The sequence below is a fragment of the Manduca sexta genome, chromosome 6 (genome assembly GCF_014839805.1).
Source record: "Manduca sexta isolate Smith_Timp_Sample1 chromosome 6, JHU_Msex_v1.0, whole genome shotgun sequence".
Taxonomy (NCBI): Eukaryota; Metazoa; Arthropoda; class Insecta; order Lepidoptera; family Sphingidae; genus Manduca; species Manduca sexta.
The window spans coordinates 1947447-1960752 of record NC_051120.1 but is presented as its reverse complement, the minus strand read 5'-3'; the positions used below and the strand labels follow the sequence as shown (position 1 = coordinate 1960752).

The 13306-nt window shown below is 34.9% G+C and overlaps 1 protein-coding gene across 1 annotated transcript; it reads right to left on the bottom strand.

Annotated features, from left to right (window-relative positions):
- Nucleotides 1–1678: 1678 nt before the first annotated feature.
- LOC115440923 (gamma-taxilin) lies at nucleotides 1679–12275 on the bottom strand. The gene is given in 10 exon segments (XM_030165438.2): nucleotides 1679–5981; nucleotides 5984–6221; nucleotides 6223–6252; nucleotides 6781–6900; nucleotides 7514–7687; nucleotides 7967–8073; nucleotides 8579–8756; nucleotides 9291–9488; nucleotides 9765–10097; nucleotides 12111–12275. Coding segments are annotated over 10 exon segments (1878 nt in total). The 5' UTR covers nucleotides 12180–12275; the 3' UTR covers nucleotides 1679–5550.
- Nucleotides 12276–13306: the final 1031 nt, after the last annotated feature.

Here is a 13306-nt window from a genome sequence, read left to right as displayed (position 1 = left end):
AACTCGGTCTAAAATAACATTCGTTTAATACTTTTTTCATGAGTTTCAATTTAAAATGTTATTGCATTTCAGATTTCAAAACTTCGAACAGTCTAATGAAATTCTTTCTTTAGTACATCACGTTCGAACAAATTTATTAAAATTAAATTCTAAGACGATTTCTTATAAACAGAAAATAGACGAAATTATCAGACTGGATCTGCGAAGTGCAATCGGCCGAGTCTAATTTTTTTATATGCACCTTTTTTGTTTTTAATGAAAAATATGCCAATGCGCTTCCGTTTTCGATAGTTGTTAGATAACCCTATGCTATTGACGAACACATTGCGGCCATTGAGAATGCTTAAAACAGAAATAAAACTATTTTTCAGTTTTTATTCCGGTTTTTTGGTTTATAATTGTCTCCTGACGTTTCAAAGACTGCAGCCTTCAGGTGTTGGTCGTCCGAAAAGTTAAAGTTACAATTTCTACCTACATTATATAAGGTACCCACTCATTACTCACTGCGCAGAGGTCTAGGATATTCCCAGTGGGTACCTAATTTGAATGGAAATACCCATTTCATTTTGCAAGCAAATAAATGAGCTGCTCTAAACTTAATAAAAAGTCAAATATTTTTTTTCTTTCTATTACAAGATATACCTACTATATGTCTTAGAACTGTTCTTAGAAGAGCAACTTTTGGATTTCTTGCCTGTTCTTTTCTGGTGGAAAACACTTTCCGAACTGGAAGTAGAGTAAAATTAAAATGAATCTTAATAATGTTCTAATTTAAATAATCTAAAAAACATTTTACAGATTCAAAAAAAATATTTAATTCTATTATTATAGGGTTGCTACTGCAGTATCGATAACTCTTAAATATTTTCTAATAAAATATACTATATGGTTGTCAAACTAAGATTTAATGATTTCTATGTTTGCGAATATTGTTACAGTAGGTGGTAACGTTGAAAGTATTTTGTTCCTGCAAGGTGAACAGCGAAATATTTTCTTTTGGTAAGTGTAAGGTTTCGCGGCAACTTTCGACGATTTAACAGAGAATGATGTAAGTCACATTTATTTGTTTGTCAAGGTTGTAATGTACAAATGATTGCGTTACATTATGCATTGCAATTTAACTCTTTGATAGTTCTATTAGAGTTAAATACGGATTTTTTCTAGTTTTGCTTCATCAAAACGAATTTAAAGACTATTTAAATTAAGTATAATATGATTTAATTTAATATTTTGAAACCAAATAAACGAAGGTTTTTTTTTTAAATCTTATGACGTAGGTAAGAAATAGGTAAATACCTACTACTTTGTTATATTTTTTAATGTATATTTGCCATCCTTTGCACTTTGTCGCTATGTTCTATAATTCTAAATCGATCTATGAATAATGTTCTCTTGAGATTTGTTTCAAACGCTCATTCTATGGCCACAGAATTCAACGTATCGTTTTTACGAAAATATCAAAACGCATTAGAATAAAACGTACTTCCTGCAGTATCCGTTTTTAAAAATAGAAGAGGTCTAGACATTTCAAATGAAATGCGAATTGTTAAAATGTATAAATTGAATCAACACTAAACAGTAGACAAATTACATTTAAAATTTATTTTTTTGTTTAAAAATGCCTTTCCAAGTTATTACAATCTTTTTTCATTTTTATCGCCAAATAAAACCACTATTATTCGTTACAAAATCTTATTTTATTTTATACAAAAATTAAAAACAGCTGGCTGTTACAAATAAAAACATTGTGTTTTGGACAGTATTCTTTATTCTAACGCATGGGACTAAAATCTATGGCGGATTAAATTTTACACAGCATGTAAATGTCGAAGTATCCTATGTTATATTCGTAAGAATAAAGTATTTTGAAGATGATTAGATGTTTGTAAGAAGTTAACGTAAAATCAACGAATTGATTAATATTAAATTTGGCACATACATGGGCTGTTCTGGACTAACATAAACGGCAATTTTTAACTCTGAGAGTTCTCAATGGGGCTCTAAAGCCGCACTTTTACTCGAGTGGGATCACGAAAAAACTATTCATTAAATAAATACACGCAACAGTTTGTTAAAGTTACACGTCTTATGGATACCAGAAACTACGAGCATCTCAATAGTCAGGAATCGATCCCGCCCCTCATTGCGCACTGCACCACTAGGCCATGCACAAATTGAATATAAAGTGTTCAATTCGCATAAATTCACAAAAACTCAATAGACTGCAATGATTTTATTAAAATACCATTTCACGAAGAAAAAACATTTTTAAAAAGTTTATTAGATAAAAACAATTTTATATAACTATTGAAAATATACACAATTTGTATATTAATATTTAAATTATTTTCGTCTCGAGACGACAAAAAAATTACCGAACTACATCTTAAAATATACTTTGCAGGCCGAGAATATTTCTAAATTAGGCAGAATTGGCAACACTTGACGCGCAACATTGCAGACTTTGTAAAATGTTAAGATCTACAACTTCTCAGCAGTAGAGGCCCGTGCCCAGCAGTGGGACAGTATATAGTACTGGGCTGGTATGATTGATTAGTCAGTTGACCTTTATTCCTGATTCAACTGTAACACGATGAATCATCTAAGCATTATTTTTTTTAAGTACAGATCCCGCAGTCAACTCCGAGGGAAACCTGCGAACGGTATACTGGTTCCCCCCGGCTTAGCAACTGCGGGGCCCTGGAGGAAGAGAGGAAGAGGAGAAATAGGGGAGGAAAGAAGGGGAAGGAAGAGGAAGTAATAGGATGGGCGGAATGAATTGGAGCGGAAATGTTCACGAGTCCCTCGTAGGCCCCTATGTGTAATTGCAACCATGGGGTATACACACTTCACTGTGTGCCTAGGGCCGTGACAAATCCCCCGTGCGTGGGCGTGCATTCGGTGTGGAGAACAAGCGCACAAGAATTGCCTCTGGGGGAAGCTGTTGTATTGGTATTATGATTTATAAGTCAGATGACATTTAAAACTCCTAAATAATTGAACTACTATGATAAATCAATTTTGCGTGGTATAGTTTGGTTTTCCTAGTTTTTATTGTGTAATGCGAAGCCGCCATAGATTTTATCCTTACAAAACTTTTTCATACAGTATCAGTAAATTAAATCCAAAAATAATACTGAAACATCCTCTTAATGTCCTGAAATTAGCTGAATGATGAAATGCGTTATTTCAGATACATAACTTTGAAATGCTATACGTACACCTGAAAAATTACGAAAACTATAAATAAAAATGAATTACCGAAATGTTTGTACGCGTGTAACTTCCAAACGATTGCACTAAATTTGATAAATCTTTCCTTTATTTGTTCGTTATTGTCAAAAAAAAGATATTAGCAATTAAAAATCTCAGAAAACTGAGTGTGCGAATGAGACAAAAGAAATAATATGACGGTACGAAGTTCTCCGGGTCACCTAGTATTCTATATAACTTGAAAGTTTAGGTAGACTAATAGCGCCTGTTCATACAAATAGCAACACTAAAGTAATATAATGACGCGTTTTTTGTTTTTTCTTTTAGGTGTAACATACCTACTTTACTACAGTCATGTTAGGTCTTATGTAATAGGGCCTCACTGGCGAAAGGTGAAATTATCTGAAAAGGAACCCGACACAACATATTGGTACTAATGCATTAATGCAGCTGCAAATCGTTCTAATGAAAATTAAATTCAACATCAAGGGAAGCCGATAGGAATCGAGTTATAGGTACACTTGGCCATTGTAAGGTCTATTACAATTTACTGGACACAATTTCAGACTTCAAACTAATACTGACCAGAAAACCTCAATTTCATTTCATGCGACGGGATTCAAGCATGGCAACTCGAAACTGAGAATTATTGATTTGACCCGGAGGCAAGAAAACCAGATAATCTTCGACACTATAGACATTGCTGACAAGCGATTTTTCAAAATCTCTAGATTTTTTAATGATTAAATACGTCTGGGGCCTGCTTTAGGTCAAACACGGGTCAAAAATATTTTACGTCCGTTTTCGGTAACTTTTTATATACTTAGCTTTTGCTACAATGAATTATGCTATAGATTCTTCTGATAATCTTCCGAGATTGTTGAACCCACATTAAAATCTTTGCAAGCTAAAATCGTCTCTGGTGCAAAGGCTTACTGAGTGCAACTAGTGTGGCGAAGCGTCCATACAACCAAATTCCTAACGGCTTCCCTTTAAGGTTTATTTACGTTTGTCTTAGTTTTCGTTTTCTGTTATCTAAATTGTAATTCTTTAATTCTCAATGATTGTGAGTCGTGTCGCCTCTCGCTCTCGCCAGTGACTTTTGTAATGCAGGACGGCGGATCTTCAGGATTGGTGCTGGTAAGAACTTCCTTTTTTATATGCTGGATTATCAGTGTCAAGCACCGAATTAATTTAAGCTCCGTTTTCTATTAAATTGACCGCGATATGTTAACTAAGGTAATATTGACTCGGGTTACCTTTTAAAAATTCCTTTCGTCACTGACAAACACGTAATCTACACATATGAGTAGCAGTGGCGTCCACACAACGCGATTCCTACCGGCTTCCCTTTTAGGTTATTTACGTTTGCTTTAGTTGTTGTTTTCCGGTTAAATTGGCTGCGACATGTAAACGGATGCATTTTTTTTTGCTGTGGATTGCCTTTTGAACAATGTCACCCTTCGCCACTGATGAGTAGCAAGAAACTTAATAAATACGTTATCAATGCTTGATAATGTACATAAGTAATAATCTTAGTGATTTGGAAAGGACAAGCCAATACACGGTCAGTATTATGTTTATTATTAAAATAACGCGTTTCACTCATTGACTAGACACTGAATGCTGATTGTAACAAAGCCGATCCGTCAAAAACACGCGAGAAAACTAAAATGGCGCAATATTTAACATCAAACGCTTTGAAATGGCTTTTACATAAGTTTTACAAGATTACGCTAGTGTGATTTAGAAATTTGGTAGTAGGATATACCTTTGCTAGATTATGCCAGGGTGGAAGGACTAAAATGCCTTGGCTAATTACAGAGAAAACCTGAAATGTAACAGTTTGACTTCAGAAGCTTATCAAAATGCCAATTTCATTACAGGACACCTACTCAAGATTTGGTGAAGTGGATGCCTAAATGTTTCCACAGCATAATGGCACTTATGTCTTCTTAAATAAAAGCCACTTTAAAACGCACACATACAATGAAACACTTATAAAAACGATTATTCTATATATAAACGTAGAAAAGACAGTTCAAACACTATGTACAGATCAACGATGGACACGAGGCCGAAATTCACCGACAGTACTTAATGCAGCAAGGTTGTTAAATTATTTTGAACTTTATTTTAATAAACTTAGGGTTTATAATTTTTTATGGCTTAGCAACAGTAGTAAGACCATGTTGACTATACTGTCTTGTCAGTAGCAGTGCTTTGAATCTCATAATAGCATTGAAATACAAACCCTAAGTTATTAGTATAAGATTTAAAATAATTCAGTTAACAGCTCTGTCTGGGCAGTATTGTCTCTTCATCTTTGCTTAGGCCTTATGATTCGCTTGTAACAGTTGTCACTTCCACATTCTCCTTATTGGTTTTTTCTTCTTTAGCAATTTCAACTTTTGCACTTTCTACTTTTGAAACTTCTACATTCTTAGCTACTTCTGAAACTTCAACATTCTTAGCTACTTCTTCAACTTTCTCTGTTACTTCGGGTTTATCTTCAGTTTCATTTAATTCTGTTACTAAAGTTTCAATTTTAGACATTTCCTCTTTTAAAATGTCTCCATTATTTGCAACACTAGGTGGTTCAACTACTGGGCTATCAATGTCAGTGCTTTCTAGTGTTGTACTTTCTACACCTTTTAGTATTTCTTCAAGTACATCATCATTTTCGCCATTGCCTACTTCTAGGTCGCAAAGATTGATATTGGCGCTATTTATGGCTTCAATTAGGCTTTCTAGTGTTTTATCATCGACTTTTCATCGCTATTTTCCAAAGCACTTTCTACTTTCTCCTCACTTGCACTGGGTTGGCTTTCCTCTGTTTCTTTGGCAACTTCCTCAGCTTCGAGTTTCTCCTGAGCCTTCTGACTCTTCTTTTTGGACTTGGATTTCTTCGGTTTGTCCGGCTTGGGCGGTTCCTCTGGTGTGCTGTTCTGCTGTTTGCTCGTAAGCACATTTAGTTGACTTTGTAAGTGTGCGAGACTCTGTCTGATGTTGTGCGCAGTTTGCCGCCATGGCGTCAACCTATGAACAAGATTTGAATGATGAGAAACTAACAACCAAAATCAGGGCTTTAGTCAGCTTTTCTCGTATAATTATTACAAAAACTTCCCAAAAGTTTGAACTGGAAACGCCTTCAAAGGGTCGCCGAAATAAATTATGAATTGGGCGGCAGAAGTTGCCAAATTATTGGAACCTTATCTGGCGACACGATCGTATTATGATGTATGGCAGAAAATTAAAGCGAATATATTATTTTCTTTTTTATTCGGCCATGGCAATTTAACGCCACTGCATTGGATTGTTGTGAATTTTTATTGCAAAGGCGATGATGTGGATTGAACAAAGTGTTGCACTCGCACCGACATATCAACGCAGTGTGATGCAAGATAGACCATATGAATGTAAAAAATAATGCAGAACAAGAAAATGAAAGATAGGGATTATGCTGCCAACTAAAAATCTAATTAATATAACATTAAAAATTTGACTATTATGACAGAACCATGCACACAAGACATTTGCCCCTGACTAGGCCCGTAGTGCTGTTACCTTGGCGTTGGAGGCGGGCGCGGGCGCGGGCGGCGGCGCGGGCGCAGGCGGCGGCGTGGGCAGCGGCGGCCGCTCGATGTTGTGCTCCTTCAGCGTCGACAGCAGCGCCGCGCGCTCCGCCTGCACACAACAACCCTTGACTACATAACCTGATGTCAACCGCGATACAATTGGTGCTAACGGGCCGTTCAAGTATTACGTAACGTAATTTTTTCTTGTAACACGTTACGATGCGTCACAGGGGCGGGAGGGGGATTTCGTACAAAGCGTTATGTAACATTGTTTTTTATGTAAAAAAATAATAACGGTATTTTAGCGAGTTTATGATATTTTGTGTAAAATAATTGTGAATATTAGAAAAAAAATGTAAATTTAGAGTTACGTAACTTTTGGAGGGGGGGGGAGCGTACTGGAAAATGTTACGGCGCGTTACATGCGGGCAAAGTCTTCATAAACTGCGTTACGTAATACTTGGACGAGCCCCTAACTAAATCCCCCGCAATACATGTTTTACCACAAGCTGAGTCCTTCTTGCTCTCCATATTTAGACTTCAATCTGCTAAAACTAGGCAAGCATAGTCACTTCACTGTAGTAGATTATAAAGAACCTATTCTTTTTTTTGTAGCTTCTAAAGGACCAAAATATCACAGAGGACTCTGTTCCCTATTCATCAATTTCGCTCTCACAATCATTATGAATTTTCAGACGGTATTCTTTCTAGCCTGTTCTCACCTGCAGCATGCGACACAGCCCCTGCATGTGATGCAGGTGCTTGGCGCTGGCCGCAGCTCGTTCCTCTCCAGCTTGTCTCTCGGTGCACATCTCTATGAGCGCGGTCTGTGATGTCTCCCAGCGCTTCTTCCACGACAGCGACTCTTTCTCAAGCTTCTTGATCTTCTTCGTCATCTGGAATGATAGGATTAGATTTTGTAAAGACTTAATTAATGCCAGAATTTCAAAGACAAGTATATACTAAGGAAGGGACTGCTATTTCTTAGACAAAACTTCGACAAGACTTAAAGCAATAGAGGAAAATTGTCTGGTATTTGGTGTCTAAATGGATGATGATACATCAATCATCATCATCATCATCATCTATGACGGAAACACCAAACATGGTAAAATAATATAATTATGACAATAACTAATAAAGAATGTATAATGTATATTCCGAAAAAGTTTTACCATTTCCATCTGTTCCTTGAAACCACCAAACACTTGGTTGCTCTTCACTAAAGCTTTCTGGAACTCATCATATTTGTCAGTATACACTGCTAACTGACTACGGAGATCTGTAAAATATAAAATTTCGTAGTTAACACAGCAGCCAGAGTAAACTTAGCTTATATGAAACTTACTTATAATTTAAACAAGTCTAAGAGTACCAAGCATAGACCAGTGGCATATTATTTTACGCCATAGCTGTAGGTGTTATTCCATGCTTGTAGTAGGTCAGGTTGTGATAGCCTTGGATATCAACGAATATACACAAAGTATAAATATTTTTTTTTATACTCCATCGGGAAATATTTCGCATAATTTACTGCGAATGCCAATATAGACAAAAACGCAAATATAAGTGAACGCGAACAACACTTTAGTGAATAATGAGTTACGAAGAGACCAGCATAATTCCATCGAATGGCGAGGGATTAACATTTATCGTAACTCAACATTCTACCAAGACCCCATTCCACTTACCGTCAGGTGCAGTAGGGTTCAATTTCCCATACCCACATAAAAGGACTTAACTACCCAATTTCACAACTTAGTTATATTAACTCCACTGATACTAACTTGTCTCAGTTCCCTGTAGTTCCACTATCTTGGCCCTGTACTGCGCCACATTCACTTTTATCTGTTCCATCTCAGCCATCAATCGCTCGCGGTCTGCTTGGTGTTCCAGGCTGGCCTTCTGCAGCTTAGCGTCCGAGAGTTGAGATTCTAAAGCCATCTGTTTCGCCATTTTGTCCACCTGAAAAAGTATTTGTATTTTAAACATTGCATGGTTTTAACTATCAAAAAGTCATCTAAACTGATTTCCATTAAGAGCAAAATATACAGGAATTGGAGTTGTTCAAATCATTTACACTCATAATGCGTAGACAAAACTTCATAAGTAATAGGATTGGAGAGTCTGAACCCGATTGCAATGCCGATCGATCTTTTTCAATCAATCATGAAGAGGACTAAATAAAGATTTCTGACATACTTATGAATGAGTTATTTTGATTGGTTTATTCTCAGGATCAGGTTTATTTATTGTAAACAGCCAAAAGTCTGGACATGATTTGGACCCTTTACAGTTAGCATTTTTAGGTCAACTTCACATTCACACCATAAAAGCCCTCGAAGGTTACAAACTGGGAATGTAGATTAATTTGCGGTTACATTCTAGTTACCAATCTTCGCATTAATCAAGAATCGCTATAAATTCAGAGATCGCGCGCATTTATAAAGCCGGTATTAGAACTGGCCAATGAATACACTATACTTCTGTACACATTACCTGTTGTTCTCTAAGCTGGTACTGCTGCACAACACTCTTAAACTTTTCACTCATGCTGATGTTGTCGTCTCGGAGCTTAGCATTCTTCTCATTATTCTGTTGGAGCAGTGCTGTGATTTCTGATAATGTGTTTTGGAACTTGGCCTGCGTTTCCTTGCGGCGCTCTTCCTCTTCCCGGATTTTCAGCAGGGATTCTTCCTGGAAGGGTAAATTTAAAGTTTTGATATTATATAAGAAAAAAGTATTTTCAGTCAACTAAAATTATTTGTTGTCAAAGAAATATATGCAAATAATGTGTCATAGTATGTATTTAATGAAACTTGCAGAATATGTAGTTGTAACATTAATTTTTATAAATTTCAACTCTATCCCAATCCTCAACTAAAAATGAAACATTATTTACTGCATTTACTCATTAGAGACAACTTTCCATTTTGTATCTTTGTACAAATAAAATAAATCTCAAACACTAACCTTAATAGCCTTATTCTGTTTCTGCAGCTCACGGCACAGATTTTCCAGCTTGGACTTCACAAGTACCGTCTTATTAAACTCAAGTTGCAACTGTTCTTTCTCTTTTAATATCAAAGCATATCTTTTATCTGACTGTTTGATATAAAACTGTAGTTTCTTATTCTCATCTGCTGTTTGCACATATTTTTTGCAAACAAGAGACAATTTCTCCTCTAAAGTTGGTATTGAATTTAGCGATTTCATGAACTGTTCTAAGTTTTTGTCATCTTTTTTCATGCGGTCGTTGTTTCGGTTCTTTTTTGGCTCTGGAACTGCTGGGGCTTGCGCTTTGTCCTGGAATAAATTAGCATATTAAATAATAATAAGGCAGCTGCCAAAACAGTCAACCTCTCCTACCTAATCTGAATGTTTTCCAGAGTTATGGATGTGGATGGATGAATGGGGTTTCTGTTGTATTAGAAGAAATTACAGGTAGTGTTAGAAAGCTGAATAAACTCCTGTCTTTCTTACATAATCATCCTTGCCTCGGATTGTTATGGTTAGTGGACATCACTTATTAACAAGTTGCCAATATCATATTTGCTAGTATGAACAATAAAAATGATAATTGCCAACATAATAGTTACTGGTCCGTACAGTTAAAATAATTGGTCAATATATTTGCTGGTTTGTACAATACAAATGATAATGTTTAATGCATCTTATGGCATCAAATAATTATTCTATTTTTTATAATTATTTATAATAGAGGAATGGGTTGAAGAAAGTTTACTACGTAGTTTGGTTAAAATCAGTTTATAGATATACCAGGTAAAAATACATCAGGGCATATTTCTGTAGAAGGATACATGGACTTTCTGCATTTTAATGCAACTTCAGGTAGGAGATTTTTGTATGTATTTATGATTTCACTAAGAAAAATATGTGAATATATTTTTAGTTCTACTAGGAAGGACTCACAACAGATGTTTATCATTCCCAATATTTGCAAAACAAGATTTGTATTCTAGTTTTAGGATTATGCAAAATTTTCACTGCCCATCTTAATTACATCATAAGCACAGCATGTAGGGTTTTGACTTTAAGTGAAGTTTTCTCAGGATTCCTAGGTACATCTATATATATAAAAATGAATCCCTATTTCCCTTGGTCATTGCATCACGCGTGAACGGCTGAACCAATTTCACATTTTATTTTGGTTGTGTTTGTTATTGTCAGTGAAAGGATCTTATGGAAGAAAAAATTCAAAAAATTGCACGGAAAATTAATAAATATAAGAAAACTTAAAAAAAAAAATTTTACATAACTGTCAGTGGTTTGAAATAACTGTCAGCGATTGACAGAATGCGCACTGCAAATTCATAGTTAAGACGGGACAATGTCTGTCGGGTCAGCTAGTTTATCAATAAAAATGTAGTAGAAAAAAAGGGTGATTCACAACTAAGGTTTTGCAGGACTATTTTCTTGATTATTACAGAGAGATAATATCTGTCATTCTAGGATGTTCCCATAAAATGCGGGACAATTGGCCTTCTTGGTATTATTCGAAATTCTTGCTATTTTTTTCCATTATATGCTTTATATTGACTTAAGACAAAAAATATTAGAGTCAAGTCTTTTTATTACATGTAATATGTATTCGGTATTACAATTACAATTTGTAAATTGAATGAACTGGTTTAGACCTTGATTATGAAAAAGTATCAATTGTATTTTTTTCTCTGTATCATGTATTGTAGTTTATACATTAAACTAATTTTGTAAAGAGCGACACAAGAGTTTCTTGCCCATTCTTTTTTGCTGAGGCTGCTTTCCGAGCTGGTGGTAGAGTTAATATTAACGGAATATAATAATGTATATCATTTTACAGGTCCAAATAAATTAATTAATTTTAATAAATAGTAATTTGACTCTGACAGACCGCGTATTATGCCTAAAAATGGTGATAAAGAACAACTTCGCGACGCCCACGGTTACTATGGGGAAATCAATATTATGATGTAACAAAGGTGTTTTCAAGGCATTTTGGCATCGAATTGTCCTCAACCATAAAAGAAGAAAGCACGTGAAACGTGTTCTGTACAGAAATATCATAAACACTTCGGATTTTGGCGAAATGCCAACAATCTTTTAGGTTATCTATTTTACTTATTTTAAGCTTCACTTAACCGAAACATTGACTTAAAATAAGTATAATGGCCTTTTACAACCATTTTATTTTAAAATAACAATACAATTGTCTGAAGAATATGTGTAATTTGCATGAAAATCGAAAGACCATTTACCGACATCTGATAGCTTTTCTATTTATAAACCTCTCATATTATTTTAATTAAAAACACTCACAATACTATTGCTATCGGTTTGTACACTCTCCGTGCCATCTTTTTGAGTTTCTTCTGCTGCTGCTTCCATTTTAAAATAATTTATCTGTGTTGAAATTTCCCAAACAAAGCGGAGAAAGACGTTTTGGATAGGGATGTGAACTCCGCACCTTATGTGATTTCATTCTGTGAGGATCGACTAACTTAATCAATATACAAATTTATAAAATCATTTTCAATTAAGTAAAATAACCTATATATATATTATGTCGAGTTTAGGAAACAAATATTTAAATTTAAATATATTTCTTAAACATAAGGAGATAAGATCTAAAGGTTTATCTGACATTTTAAGGTCTAGTTCGAAAAATTAACGTCGAAACGTCGCATCGCGTCGGTCCGAAACGAAGAAACGACAATTTTCGGATTTAACTCAACTACCGAATTATTTCTGATCTGTCAGCGCTTTATAGCTTACCTTGATGGTAAGATTTATTTTTGCGTATTTTTTTTTTAAAGCAGTTAAACTATATCTCGCGGATGGTTTTAAAAAGTATAACTATAAGATCTTACAAATTCCATATCTGAAATATTGCGATGAATAGTTCGGATCTGTCGTCTAATCCGTCATTGGATCAGTAACACTTCGTAGCAACAAAACGTGCGATCCTGTGCGATCCTGTGCGATCCGTCATCCGAAACTACGGGTTTCGTTTTTCGAAGTAGACCCTCCTGTTCTAACGTCTTATAATTATTAAGGTGTTATTTCTTTTTTTTTTATGTCATTTAATTTATTTTCAACTGATTTCAAATGGGTAGAAGAGGCAGTAGGTATAATAATATATATTATACATAACAAGTAACAAAAGTGCGTAGAGAAATGTTGTGGATCATCGATATAATACTTGTAAAATGAAACTTCCCCTCTTTACTCATCCCTAGTATCCGTTCAGAAATGTTTTTTCCTTATTCACAAGACGTTTATTGATTTGAGAAAGTGTTATTATAATTAGTCAAAATTGTTATTATAATTGATTCACTGAGTTGTAAGACATAACTAATGTCCAAATTATACATTTAACATACTTAACACAATATGTTACATACAATAAATGTCTTCATACAAATAAGTCGCGATATGACTGGCCTAGTTGCCAAAGAGAATATTATAAACCACTACGTTAACTAGTTGCGATTTATGAACGGCAAAACCAGTAA